This window comes from Amblyomma americanum, chromosome 3, assembly GCF_052857255.1.
Source record: "Amblyomma americanum isolate KBUSLIRL-KWMA chromosome 3, ASM5285725v1, whole genome shotgun sequence".
Taxonomy (NCBI): domain Eukaryota; kingdom Metazoa; phylum Arthropoda; class Arachnida; order Ixodida; family Ixodidae; genus Amblyomma; species Amblyomma americanum.
The window spans coordinates 42,834,032-42,846,515 of NC_135499.1; the positions used below are offsets into that span (position 1 = coordinate 42,834,032).

The window sequence follows — 12,484 nt, forward strand, 5'->3', positions numbered from 1 at the left end:
AAGGGCCCCGTTCAGCGGAACACCAGGCGTCGTCGGTGTCAATGAAAAATCTTCAAGGAACATGGAGAAAGCGAATAACTTGCGGAAGCAACAACATCGTCGTTTCTGGTGTGAAAACTGTCTGTTCCCCTTCGTGTTTGGGCTACAAGCGTGAAGTACGGAAGACAGAGCCCATTGGGCGCCGTTGAGTTCCTATATTAATTGTATTGTGCTGCGTATCCAATGTAGCGCTTACATTTCAAAATCAAGGTGTCAGGTTACTTTCTGGTACACAGTTGGCAGTGACAGGGACGCCGATAGCAATAAAGGTTGCCGAGACATCAACGACACCGGAAAGTACATGGCAAAGTACCTAACTGGCGATTTTATATAACGAAATTCTGCCGGTGACTTCCGCACTGCTTGGTTGACTGATGAATTGTTACGTTCCCAAAAAAAAAATGGCAGTGGCTTAGCTGAGCTAGGCCAGGATGTGCGTAGCGAGAGCTACGTACGCACGCTTTCCCCTTCGAGCTTCATTCTTACGCTGACGGGCCTCTTTACGCCACGCAACGATTTCGGAGTCGTCCGAAGCAGCTTTTCGTAGGCGACGCAGATGCCGCGCGCAGTACACGCGCTCACCGTCAGCATCTTCACCAACGGAGCACCTCACTAGCAATGTGCGTACCATCAAGCTCCATGGCCAGGCGCAACACCGGCGGAACCGCGCAGGTGGATAACGGCGCATGCGCAGTTCTGGCTCCGGCTAGCCACTCGAAACGTGGCACTGACTAGCAGCTCTGGCTACAAAACACCACCTGAAGGTTTTCAACCCGCACCAAAATATCAATACAAGGGCATTTTCGCATTTCTCTGCCTTCAAGGAACAAATTAGTGAAAAACTTTTCCGTTTTTCTTCGTACTTCCATCGTCCTTGGCCTTCCTGTCCACGCGGTGCAGCTGTGGGGGACGTTCTCCGCTACCTGTGCACTCACTGCGGACATAGCAGCTATCCGCACTTTCCCCTCACGTCGTTCTCGTGCGTTGCTTCTTCGCATTGCCGTTCGCGCTCCTCCTCTCACCCGTCTATCGCGTTCATTCCCGGCCGTTATTGAGCTTCCACATAGCTCATGTGGTCGGCGGCACCGTATGGCCAATTTCGGTGGGCCGTGGCTTTGCCCCTGCCTCACGGGCATGGGGGCTTTGCTGTTTCCCTGACCAGCGTGCACCCGCAGTTTTTTTTTTCTTCTTGCATTCGTTTCTTTTTTTTTAATTTCATCTAGGGGTTATATTTCCCCCTTTTACCTATTTTTGTTATTTTTTTAATTTTCCTCGTTATTTACCTTCTTCTGTCCCTAGCTTTTTTCTCGTTTATCCTGGTTCACTTTCCTCTGTCTTACATTTTTATATACCCCTTCTGCTTTCTGAAGCCCATTTATCCCCAGTTTTTTTCTCTTGCTTTCATTTCTCGCCTTTTCTTCCTGCAGGTTCCCGCACCTTCCCTCCTCCTGGCCACCTGCGAGCCTGTCTGAAGCTCCTGGGCACGCTGGACCCAACCATGTTTCTTGTCTTGTTGCTTAATTACTAATCCTTTTTTGAGTCCACTTTGCCCTACAACTTACCATTGCCCGGCCGTCATTTGGGCCTTTTTTTCTTCTAATTGGTTTGCTCTTAATTTTTTACTTAGGCGTTAGCCACTTTTTTTAGTTTCAATTGGTTTTGCCTTGGATAACCTGTGGGTTGGTGCGGGCTTCCTCCCACATTGTTTTTGATTTTTTTTTACTTCTTGAAATTTTGACAACAAATGAGTAGAGCACCTAGTCTCGGGTTCCTGCCGCTGCTGCGGCGATACCGGCCCGGTCGATCAGTCTACATTGGTCTACATTGATACTCGAGGCTATCGCTAGACAGCGCTGCTTCCCACTGATAAGTTGTGGAGTTTGGTATGTGAGGGACCGTTGTTATGTGTTGGTAGCCCCGTTAGGCCATAAAGGATTGGCAGAACCCCGTGGGCGTGGGGGGGGGGGGGGGGGGGGATGAATTTCGTTCAAAGAGGTGTTGAAATGCGTTGGTTTTGTAAATGTTTTTTGCGGACCCACTGCTCCCTGCTAAGTTTTGAGTGAGGTGGGAAGTAGCTCCAGGCGGGGATGCTATAGGATTGCACCGTATGTCTGTACACAATGAACACGAATACGCCTATATGGCAGCAAAAAAGAAGTAAACCGTCCTCTAGTACATTCCCTTTTAGAAAAGGAAGGGTGCTAGAGGAGAGCTTACTCCTTGTTTACTCTTTTCTGTTTACTGTAGCGGATTCACGCCCGCCGTCAGATGCTCGATAGGTGTGTCAGCGAGCAATGGTGCCGGCTGCTTTTTTTTTATTTCGCAGAGTTGCAATAAAGGCATAATTTGGGTTCGCTGCACACTATGGGAAATCTATTCTGTTTCCAGTTAAGCCGGCGTGTCCCGGAGCCATGTGATGGTATGCACGTTCTGCGGTTCGATTTGTCTCAGTGTATATATATATATATATATATATATATATATATATATATATATATATATATATATATATATATATATATATATATATATATATATATCCAGTGCTGTTTTTTTGTAATGTCTGCCGTTGGTGCAGAATTACGGCAGCCCGTTTGGTGGTCGGAAACTATTGTGAGAAACCTGTGTGTTTGGCGATGGCGAGAACAATAGTTACCTGCTCGGCTTCCGTCACGGTGCAGTCCTTGCAGGCGGCGCTGGTTCGCTTCCTTCACAACGCAGCCTCCAACCCGCCATCTTCGGCTCAGAAGCCGGAAGCCGTTTCGCTGTATACGGCGGATATCTGTACAAACTCACTACACATCTTCGTGCACACCTAGGCACATTGCGCTCGAGATTATTTTTCAGCAGAGAGATAGAACGCGAAAATCTCGCATTGTGAATTGCATCTAGCATTATGCAGTTTCTATGACACCGTGAGGAGTAGTCCCCAATTCTTCTTCGTCGTGAGTGCTGGACAATAACTGCTGCACGGTTGATTCACTAGCTGAAATCTTCTCGATAAAATAGCAGCCTTTTTTCCGCACGATCAAAATTTAACTTTAGGTGAAAAAATTGTATTTCCAAAAAGTCAATAAAGAAGAAAAAAGATGAAAGCGCAGAGCTTGGCAACCCTACGTAGAGGAGAAGAATCCGAAGTGCTGGCACAGAACGACGACGAAGAAAGTGCCCAGGATGGCTCGGGTAAGTCGGCAGTCCTCGCCTCAATCTGTATTTATGTCGTTCTGGGTTCACACCGTCGAATCTATGTGCGTCATGCGGGGTCGTTGAAACGATAGATCATTTCATCCTCTACTGCCGGCGGTTTGCACGGCAGAGAATTCAGTTTTTGCAAAATCCTCTCGCTCAGTTAGGGCTGCCAATTACTCTTCGCGTCCCCCCATCCTTCGGTGCAACCGCCAAAGGGCATGCCATTAGGCAGGTGTGTCAGCTTCTTCACAGGTATATTATTCAAACCGGGATATTTTTGTGTTAACTGCTCGATGCCCTTTCTTCCTCTCAAAATTATTTTCTTTGTGATTAATTCTTTAAAAATTATTTATTCAACCCACACCGCTTTGTTGCCTCGATTCTCATTCCGATTCCTTCAAGATCTCTCTAAATTCATTATTTTCTTTTTCTCTAAGATTCCTCTCTATTTATGAGCCGCTTGAGATAAACCTGGATGAGATTTTTTCCTGTTTCGATCTGCACCAAACCATGGCCAATCCCCCACCTTGGGTATGTGCCATCGTATTTGAGGCAACAACAACAACAAGTCGGCAGCAGCGTGAACCGATTCCTTGAGGGCTGGCGGAAGGCAAGCCGTCAGCAGCCCAGCCTATGCGCTCTCTAATATGCTGGGTAACCGCAGAAACGTGCTTTGGCCAGGACGATACTGCACTGAACGACAAAAAATGTGTGTTTGGAACAGACGTGCCTTACACATGGTCGCTGCTATAACGATCTTCAAAAAATAACTGGCGTCACTTAAGCTTCACCTTAACGATATGACGCGATAGCGTAAATGGGTTAATGTCGACAAATACGGAATTGGGGATTCTCTACTTTACATTCGTGAATCCCTGGGAATCTTCACATCACTCCTGGCGTTATGGTGCAGCGGTCAAGCGATGCACAACTGCCATGCAATGGCAGGTGCTGCCACAAGTTGGGCTTGTGAGACCCAGACTGCACTTCCCATGCAACCTATAGCGACCAATCGTTCATTTAACTGCCACCTGCCAAGGTGGGCTGTTTGCTCACAATCCGGTGGGTAGGTTGCGATGACGCCGCAAGGTCATGTGACCTAGGCGGCCCACCTGTTTCCTAGGTTGCTCTCTGGTGAGATTTTTCGGGGGTTTTTCACTCCCGGTCAACGACGCCGACGACGACGCCGGCTTTTCTGCGACAAGGGCTATTTTAACGATATGGTGTTAAAGGAAAAAGTACTGCAGTCTTCATGCTGAGACAACGCTGGCGCTATTGAAGACATCGTGGTGGGAAGCTTCGGATGAGATGCGGTCGCCAGTGCACTGAAACATTCGGATATGGGTACTTTGCGCACTTGGCGAGCGCAGTAGTGTCGATGTCGCCGACGCAATAGGGGTAGGGGTTGGTCCCCAACGGTTGCTCCTTGTAACCATCGAAACCGCCCGGAATTCTTCGTTCTTGACAAAGGATTTCGTTAGTTCCTTAATCCTTAAAAAGAACAGCTACTTGACGAACTCGTCATTGCTATTCTTGTGCGTCATCGTGCAGCACATGGTTGGTTCCTCTACAAGTGATTCATGAAACCCGAATGGCTTTCGCGCACTCGCCCCTTGAGAGAGAGCCCTAGGCTGCCCATCCCCTTTCCCGAGCAGTTTGCTTCCGCTCCCTCCCTTTGCCTCGCGCTCCTCCCCACCGTTCTCTTTATGGCAAGCCGCACCTGTCTCAGTCTGTCGTACCTTCTTCCCAGGCCATCTGAACCTTGCAGGTGTCTGGTATGTTGCCACGCTGTATGGACCCACCCACAGACACTGGCCAACGTAGGCTGGACTCACCGACGCCATACATGGCTTGGCCGTATTCGTGTACACAAAACCCGGCTTCTGTGTGCCTGCTCCTGCTATTATAATACCTGCCTGTTCTCTCCCTTGCTTTTAGTTCCTGTGTTTTTTTTTATTTTGGTGAACCTGGAGATTCGAAGAAACTTTGCGGAATAACTAGAGCTGTAGTTGGAATGGCCGTCAGTGTTCTGAGGCAGAATTCGTAGCAGCCGACAAGTCAATTTAGAGTGGCTTTCATATCTTTTGTAGAAGGTACTCGCTTTCGAGAAATCGCTTACAAAACATCCTTTCGTACAATATCCCTGCACCAGAAAATATGATGAAGTAAGAATTTTATATTAAAAAATAATATTGCTTACCAGCCGGGATAATTCATTCATCCACTCATCCATTCTTTCAGTCAGTCAGTCAGTCAGTCAGTCAGTCAGCCAGCCAGCCAGTCAGTCAGTCAGTCAGCCAGCCAGCCAGCCAGCCAGCCAGCCAGCCAGCCAGCCAGCCAGCCAGCCAGCCAGCCAGCCAGCCAGCCAGCCAGTTCTGTTCTGTTCTGTTCTGTTCTGTTCTGTTCTGTTCTGTTCTGTTCTGTTCTGTTCTGTTCTGTCTGTCTGTCTGTCTCTGTCTGTCTGTCTGTCTGTCTGTCTGTCTGTCTGTCTGTCTGTCTGTCTGTCTGTCTGTCTGTCTGTCTGTCTGTCTGTCTGTCTGTCTGTCTGTCTGTCTGTCTGTCTGTCTGTCTGTCTGTCTGTCTGTCTGTCTGTCTGTCTGCCTGCCTGCCTGCCTGCCTGCCTGCCTGCCTGCCTGCCTGCCTGCCTGCCTGCCTGCCTGCCTGCCTGCCTGCCTGTCTGTCTGCCTGCCTGCCTGCCTGCCTGCCTGTCTCTCTGCCTGCCTGCCTGTCTCTCTGTCTGTCTGTCTGTCTGTCTGTCTGTCTGTCTGTCTGTCTGTCTGTCTGTCTGTCTGTCTGTCTGTCTGTCTGTCTGTCTGTCTGTCTGTCTGCATGTCTGTCTGTCTGTCTGTTCTGTCTGTCTGTTCTGTCTGTCTGTTCTGTCTGTCTGTTCTGTCTGTCTGTTCTGTCTGTCTGTTCTGTCTGTCTGTTCTGTCTGTCTGTTCTGTCTGCCTGTTCTGTCTGTCTGTTCTGTCTGCCTGTTCTGTCTGTCTGTCTGTTCTGTCTGTCTGCCAGTCTGCCTGTCTGCCTGTCTGTCTGTCTGTTCTGTCTGTTCTGTCTGTCTGTCTGTCTGTTCTGTCTGTCTGCCAGTCTGCCTGTCTGCCTGTCTGTCAGTCAGTCAGTCAGCCAGCCTGCCGCATTTATCTGCTTTCGACCGAAACATTTCAATCGTCTAACCTCTGCAGCCACTATTGCTAAGTCATTCGAAAGCTCACAATATTTTTGTGAGCTTTTCCTTCGTCTACCGCTCTACGTTCCAGGGCACAAATTTTGCCTCGACTATCTTTTTGAAAGTCGCAATGATTATGAACCGTCAAATTCCTAGGCTTTCGGCACACATTCAGTTCTAGATTTCAACTGTAAATTATAGGGCAAATAAGAACAATTCGCACTTTCCGGTGCGGTCCAAGTCGAACAGCCTATGTGATGCTGAGGTGCGATTTCATGAGAAAGTGTCTTGGGGATACGCTCAGAGGTGATGGCGAGATGAATCTCTGTGGAAAATTCTAAGAAAAGCTCTTCTAGTTTGAAACAGCAGCTGAAGAGCAGCGTTAGCAGATTGAAGATTGTAAAGAAGTTGTAGCCACTTTATAACGCGACACAGAACTTCGATTACTGCGAAGGCGGAGAGGCAGAAACGCATGTGCGTGGCAGCAAGAACGGCAGCGTGCAGAAACACAGTCTTGGACAAACGTTTGCGGGATTCAGATTAGCGAAAAAGAAAGTATTACTGTACGGTCTTACAAAGCAGGCTAACAAAAGGCACTGAAGCGCAAGGAAACATGCTAGTTCCATCTTCTGGAAAAATTCCAGCTGACTGAGTCGAGGTACCATGCCGAAATAACTTTTTTTTCAGCTAATCCACATCCCTCAAACCTTTGTCCACGTCTTGACATATAACGTTGTCTCCTTGGAATGCTCTGTGAAGAACCCTTTAAGTTTCTTTCTCCTTACCTTGACATTTGTTGTCTCCATCTTGTACAAACTTGTCTGCAGTATAATGAAGCGCGATTTCAAACGCAACCGAAGGCCTGCGGTGACCAGGGTTAACGCGTGAAATCCGTTCACTGCGTAGTATTGTAAATTGGGTCAGGCAGCTTCCGCATTTAAGAGCTGCTTACCTAATGAAGAAAGAGAGAGAGTGGTAGCTGTACTCTCATTTTGCGGCTGCTGCATAGCGACGGGCCTAAAAACGGCCTTCGTCTACTTCTCAACGCAATTTTCTTTAAAAAAGCGAAACAGCAAAGCGCAGCATTCATTGGGAGCGGTGGCATCGAGCACCGTGTTTTCCGAAAACAAATCGTACGAGGACACACGTGCGTGAGTGCGCTGATGTGCACTGATAAGGCATCGCCCATAAAATGACTGTACTTTTGCCGAAACTAGGTACCTAATTAGCCATGAAGCTGGCAACGAGGAGTGAGTTGGCCGTATATGTGAAAAGCAGTCGAGCACTGTTCAGAAGTGGCATGCAACCTTACTGAGCTACGAGGCCATTCTGTTGATTGAAGAAGAAAGTATTCTTTGGTTGAAATCTATTGAAGAAGGATGGGTATCTGGGCAAGTTGGTAGAACTTCACTGAGCGTGGCGCAGCGCGAAAAACAGACGAAAGAACAAAAGAATCACCACATACGACCGCTCGTCTGTGGTGCCTCTTTCTTTGTTCTTTCGTCTGCTCATCGCGCTGCACCAGCACAGTGAAATGCATCTTGACTTCAAAAGTTTATTCACAGTCGACACCGCTGAGGTAGCCGGAGCGAGACTGCTTTGCTGGCTCGTGCTGCGGACTGTACATTATGCCGGATCACTGTCGTTGGCGAAATGTCTCATTGCCCATACAAGCCGATGGGATCGCATGACGGTGGTGGCAAAAAACATAGACATTGATGCGATCTAGAAGAAATCTTCTGGGTGCGTGAACAAATCTGCGAAGTACAAAGCGGTTTGTTTAGTTTTTGTAATAATTTCGTTTTTCTTTTGTCCTCCACCAGCGTGAAGTGGGCGGAGCAGGCAGCGTCTCCGAGGACAGACTGCGATGGCTCCTGCTCGCTCTCGCCGTGACCCTGAGCTTGCTGTGCCTCGCCGTGTCCATGTCCCTCTACCCGCAGGAGGAGTCGGCCATAGAGCAAGACTTTGAGTAAGGGATGCGCACTCACGAAAGACCTTGCGTGTTCAGTCTGAATGCAACGCTATTGGTCCGTGGCCTACGGGCCCAGCGCTTTCCGTGCGAGATTTTCAAGCCGAGTGGGTGACGTCCTTATAGCAAGCCGGGACAGATCAATTGTTCATTCACAAGTGACTACGCAGAAGCCAACATTTTACGATTGCAAATACGGCTTCCCCATTCGGTCGGACCTGGAGTTCCAAAACTAAAAAAACGCTAAAGCTAGTCTAAAAACAAAACTAACAAAGCACCAAAACATTTTTTTTCTTTTGCGCCTTGTAGCTAGGGTAAAATAAATCGTGTAGCGCCGCCGTAACTGCAGCGTCGATGTATGCTACGACAAATGTGCTGACAAATGTGCCGGCTCAGTGGTTATGGTGCTTGACTGCTTGACCCGAAAGATGCGGGTTCAAACCCGGCCGATGCGGTCGAATTTCGATGGAGGCGGAATCCTAGAGGCCCGTGTACTGTGCGATGTCAGTGCACCTTAAAGAACCCCAGGTGGTCGAAATTTCCGGAGCCTTTTACTACGGCGTCCCTCATAATCTGAGTCGCTTTCGGACGTTAAACTCTCATAAAACCAAACCAACCAACCATAAATATGCCAATGTACAAGAAACAGCGGTGCCCGTGTAGCTGATCCGACTGTCTCTTTACCAAATACTTGCTTGCGGTTTGCTACAAGCTTCTTCTGCGGTGCTTTTTTATGGTACACAGCGGCGCATGCGCAGTCGGGCTCCCGGCTCTCCGGTAACAACAATAACGCACGCTATACACTGTTTATTAAAGGTCCCTAATGTATTCCAACTGAGAGGCAGCGTCGACAAGAGTATGACAACACGTATCTAATGTTACCTTATAAGATGTATGTGATGTTGGCGGGCTATTGTGATGTGTGTATTGTTGGCGGGCTATTGGAAGGTGAATTTAAAATCAGACATCACGTCTTTAAAATCAGTGGTTGTTATCGATATCTAATACGAATACACTAATGAAACTAAGCTATGAGTGTTCTTTCAGTGAGTGCGCGTATCGTATGTACCCAGTGTCACTACGTAAAGTAGGTAATTGGCATAATATGCGCGGCTCGTCGCCCTAAACCTGTACGTGGACTATGAAAGGCGCCGTGGTAGAAGACTCCGGAGTCAATTCGAGATCATGGGAGGTCTTAGCTTTCAGTCATGTTTCACCGCAGCCGGGAGCTGTGATATATGCGCGGGATAATACAGGTGTTCTAGCGCGAGGGTGATACGCCTCTAAATTTATAATTTCTGGGGTTTAACGTCGCAAAGCGACTCGTGGTTTAACGGACGCCGTAGTGAAGGGCTCCGAAAATTTCGACCACCTGGGGTTCTGTAACGTGCTCTGACATCGCTCATTACACGGGCCTCGAACATTTCGCCTCCATCTAAATTCGGCCGCTGCGGCCGGGATCGAACCACGTCTTTCGGGTCAGCAGCCGAGCGCCATGACGAATCAGCTACCGCTGAGGCTAATAACCTTCTTGAAACTTAAAAATTGCGAACTTAAAGCACCGCAAATAACTGCTATACTTGTGTTGTGTTGTGTTGGGTTTTATGGCACATAGGCAGCTAAGGCCATCATGCGCCATGCTCACTTGACTTAAAACGTGAAGTTGTCTTGAGAGAAACTCGCGCGGCACCATCGGATAGCGCATTCGTTGCAAGGCAGCATGCATATTTTGTGATGGCAACTAACAAGTAGCAGATTCTTTTTGCCTTGTCTCTGCGTGTGCACAGAAGCTAAACATTCACTATATGCGTTTGGTACACTTTGAATACTCTGCCTGTTCCTCGTTCCGAGGCTACGACTTCCGACCACCAGCAGCCAATGCGAGCGCTCCTAAGCTATCGTTGATTTGCAGTCGATCGCTCAAATCAGAGTTGCCTAATGCAAAATGTTGCTGGTTTATTATTGTCTCGTGATATATTTATGAACTTTCAGCAGTGTTGTGAGTAAAATACGTTGTAAAAACAAGTACGGAAAAAAGTTGTCTTCAGGCCGTACCATATTCATGTATCTTTGTTGCGGCTTGTGCGTGCTATTCAAGAGGGAAGTTGAGTTCTTCTTGGGACTAAACCAGGGGAGCATTGATCGCACGTAATACGCCGTGGACGCACTGTTTTAAGAAACACAAGTGAAGACGCATCGAGGTTGAGCCATTAAGACGGCACAACGCCTGGTAGATTGAAGGAAAGAAATTTTATGGATTTGTTGCTCGGGACAAGCGAGCCAGCCGCGATCCCGGTCCTAATTAGGAAGAAAAAAAATGCTATTGCCCGATCTCGGCATGTCGTCTTGGGCATGCATAGTTCGCTGTTTTTTTTTTGTTTTTAGTTATTCGTCAGTCCGAGGGTGCACCGCGCAGAGGCTCACGTTTCAGCGCATCTCATTTCCGCAGCGCGCTATGGAAAGCGGCTGTGGAAGTGGACACCAAGGTTATGGAGCATGCAACGTGGAAGAAGCGGAGCCTGGAGACGCTGCAGCTGCTCGCAGGGAAGCAGCGGAGCCCCGTTGACGCCCAGCTGGCCCACCTCTCCTCCCTCAACCTGACGCAAAACAGCCCCACAGGGACGTCGGCTAACAACATGACGCTCACCGCTGATTGTGCCCCACAGAAGCGAGAGCGCGCCACCGCCGAAGGGAACTCAGGCGCTGGAATCGCCGGCGCTGGCCGACGCAGGCCGCGCCGCTCAGCACCGCAGCGGTCGCTCGGCAAGCGGCTCGGTCGCAACGGCCGACGCAGCTTGCTCTTCGAGGACGACGCCAAAGCTCCTAGGCACAACGCAGCGGAGCAGCACCAGAGGCTGGAAGCGTGAGCAGGGCTGCTCTACAAGAGCACCGCGCCAAAATCCTCCAGGGCAGGCGGATGTGGAGGAACTGCGGAACAACCTGCTCTGGAACAGGTGTTGACTGCCTGCTTGTCCCGCTCAAAAAAAAAAAAAGACAGAATAAGCAACTGCTGGTTATGTTTTGTTTTTTGTCAAATCAAGAGCCTGCACTTTTTCATCGCATTTATGACGCAGCTGGTAACAGAGCTTCCTTGCAACGCCATGAGCGGTATACCCTTCCGTTTAAGCAAAAGTGTGCTGTACCAGAAAGAGAAGCTAGTAAGTGTGCCCACATTCACTAATTTAATTCATTGCCAGAATGACATGCTTGATGTATCAGAAATTTCATTCCTTTGTTCGTTGACCGATTGATGTAAAGAAATATATGCTAGCTTCATCCTTATGACCTACCTCTCTCTTATAGCAGGAAAGGAGAAGGTGGGTTGCATTGCTCTTATCTGGACAGAGTGTCAATGGTCGGGTTTAAGCTTCGATGTTCGCTTCTGTGCTCTACTTTACACAGCAGATCAAAATTACAAACGCATAGAACCTATAGCTCTGAATCTACGAACTAGTAGTGTAAAGGTATTCCCTTACGAATGTTTAATTCTTATTCTCTTACGAGGTTGCTACAGTCGGGGAACAACTTCCTGCGACCATGTAACATTCATTAAGTGTGCGAACTGGGCGAGTTGGTACTGATTCATATTTGAACAGCGCTTGTGTTGTCCATTCTTTGTTGTGTTCCGTTGTTTTATTCCGCTGTTCAAATATGGACCATGTAACAGAAGCTACGAGCGCAAGGCTACGGTCTCCAGGGGCAACCTGTCTATATGTGCCCACGAAGAATCGACGCATGCAGCTGTGTGCGCCGCAGTCTCGGTTGCGTATCCATACAAAGCTGTTCCGGAGTATGATAAACGCGAATTAACGCTCTCTAGAAGGAGGCTTGATGAGCTCGCCTGCAGCAAAGGACCTCCAGGAAACAGCCGCAGCCTAGTCAACTCCGAGCTATCTCCGCAACTTCAGCTAGGAAGTCGAACCCGGATATCGAACTCGCGCCGAATAGTTTGATATATCAATCAGTCGATATATAGATAATCAGCCAAATATGAACATATATGTAACCTAGAAGCGAGAATACATTGCACCAGCGCTAGTGACGCGCTTCTTGCAGCGGTGTGCCGTATGCCGGCGGGCTGGCGCGCACTGCTCGCTAGGCGTTGCTATAGGTCCAAACCA

The 12,484-nt window shown here is 48.6% G+C and overlaps 1 protein-coding gene across 1 annotated transcript; it reads left to right on the top strand.

Annotated features, from left to right (window-relative positions):
• The first annotated feature begins 3,144 nt into the window (after positions 1-3,144).
• LOC144122932 (uncharacterized) lies at positions 3,145-11,645 on the top strand. The gene is made up of 3 exons (XM_077655887.1): positions 3,145-3,222; positions 8,218-8,363; positions 10,813-11,645. The coding sequence occupies exons 1-3, from the start codon at positions 3,214-3,216 to the stop codon at positions 11,228-11,230; spliced, it is 573 nt and encodes a 190-aa protein (XP_077512013.1). The 5' UTR covers positions 3,145-3,213; the 3' UTR covers positions 11,231-11,645.
• The last annotated feature ends 839 nt before the right edge of the window (positions 11,646-12,484 follow it).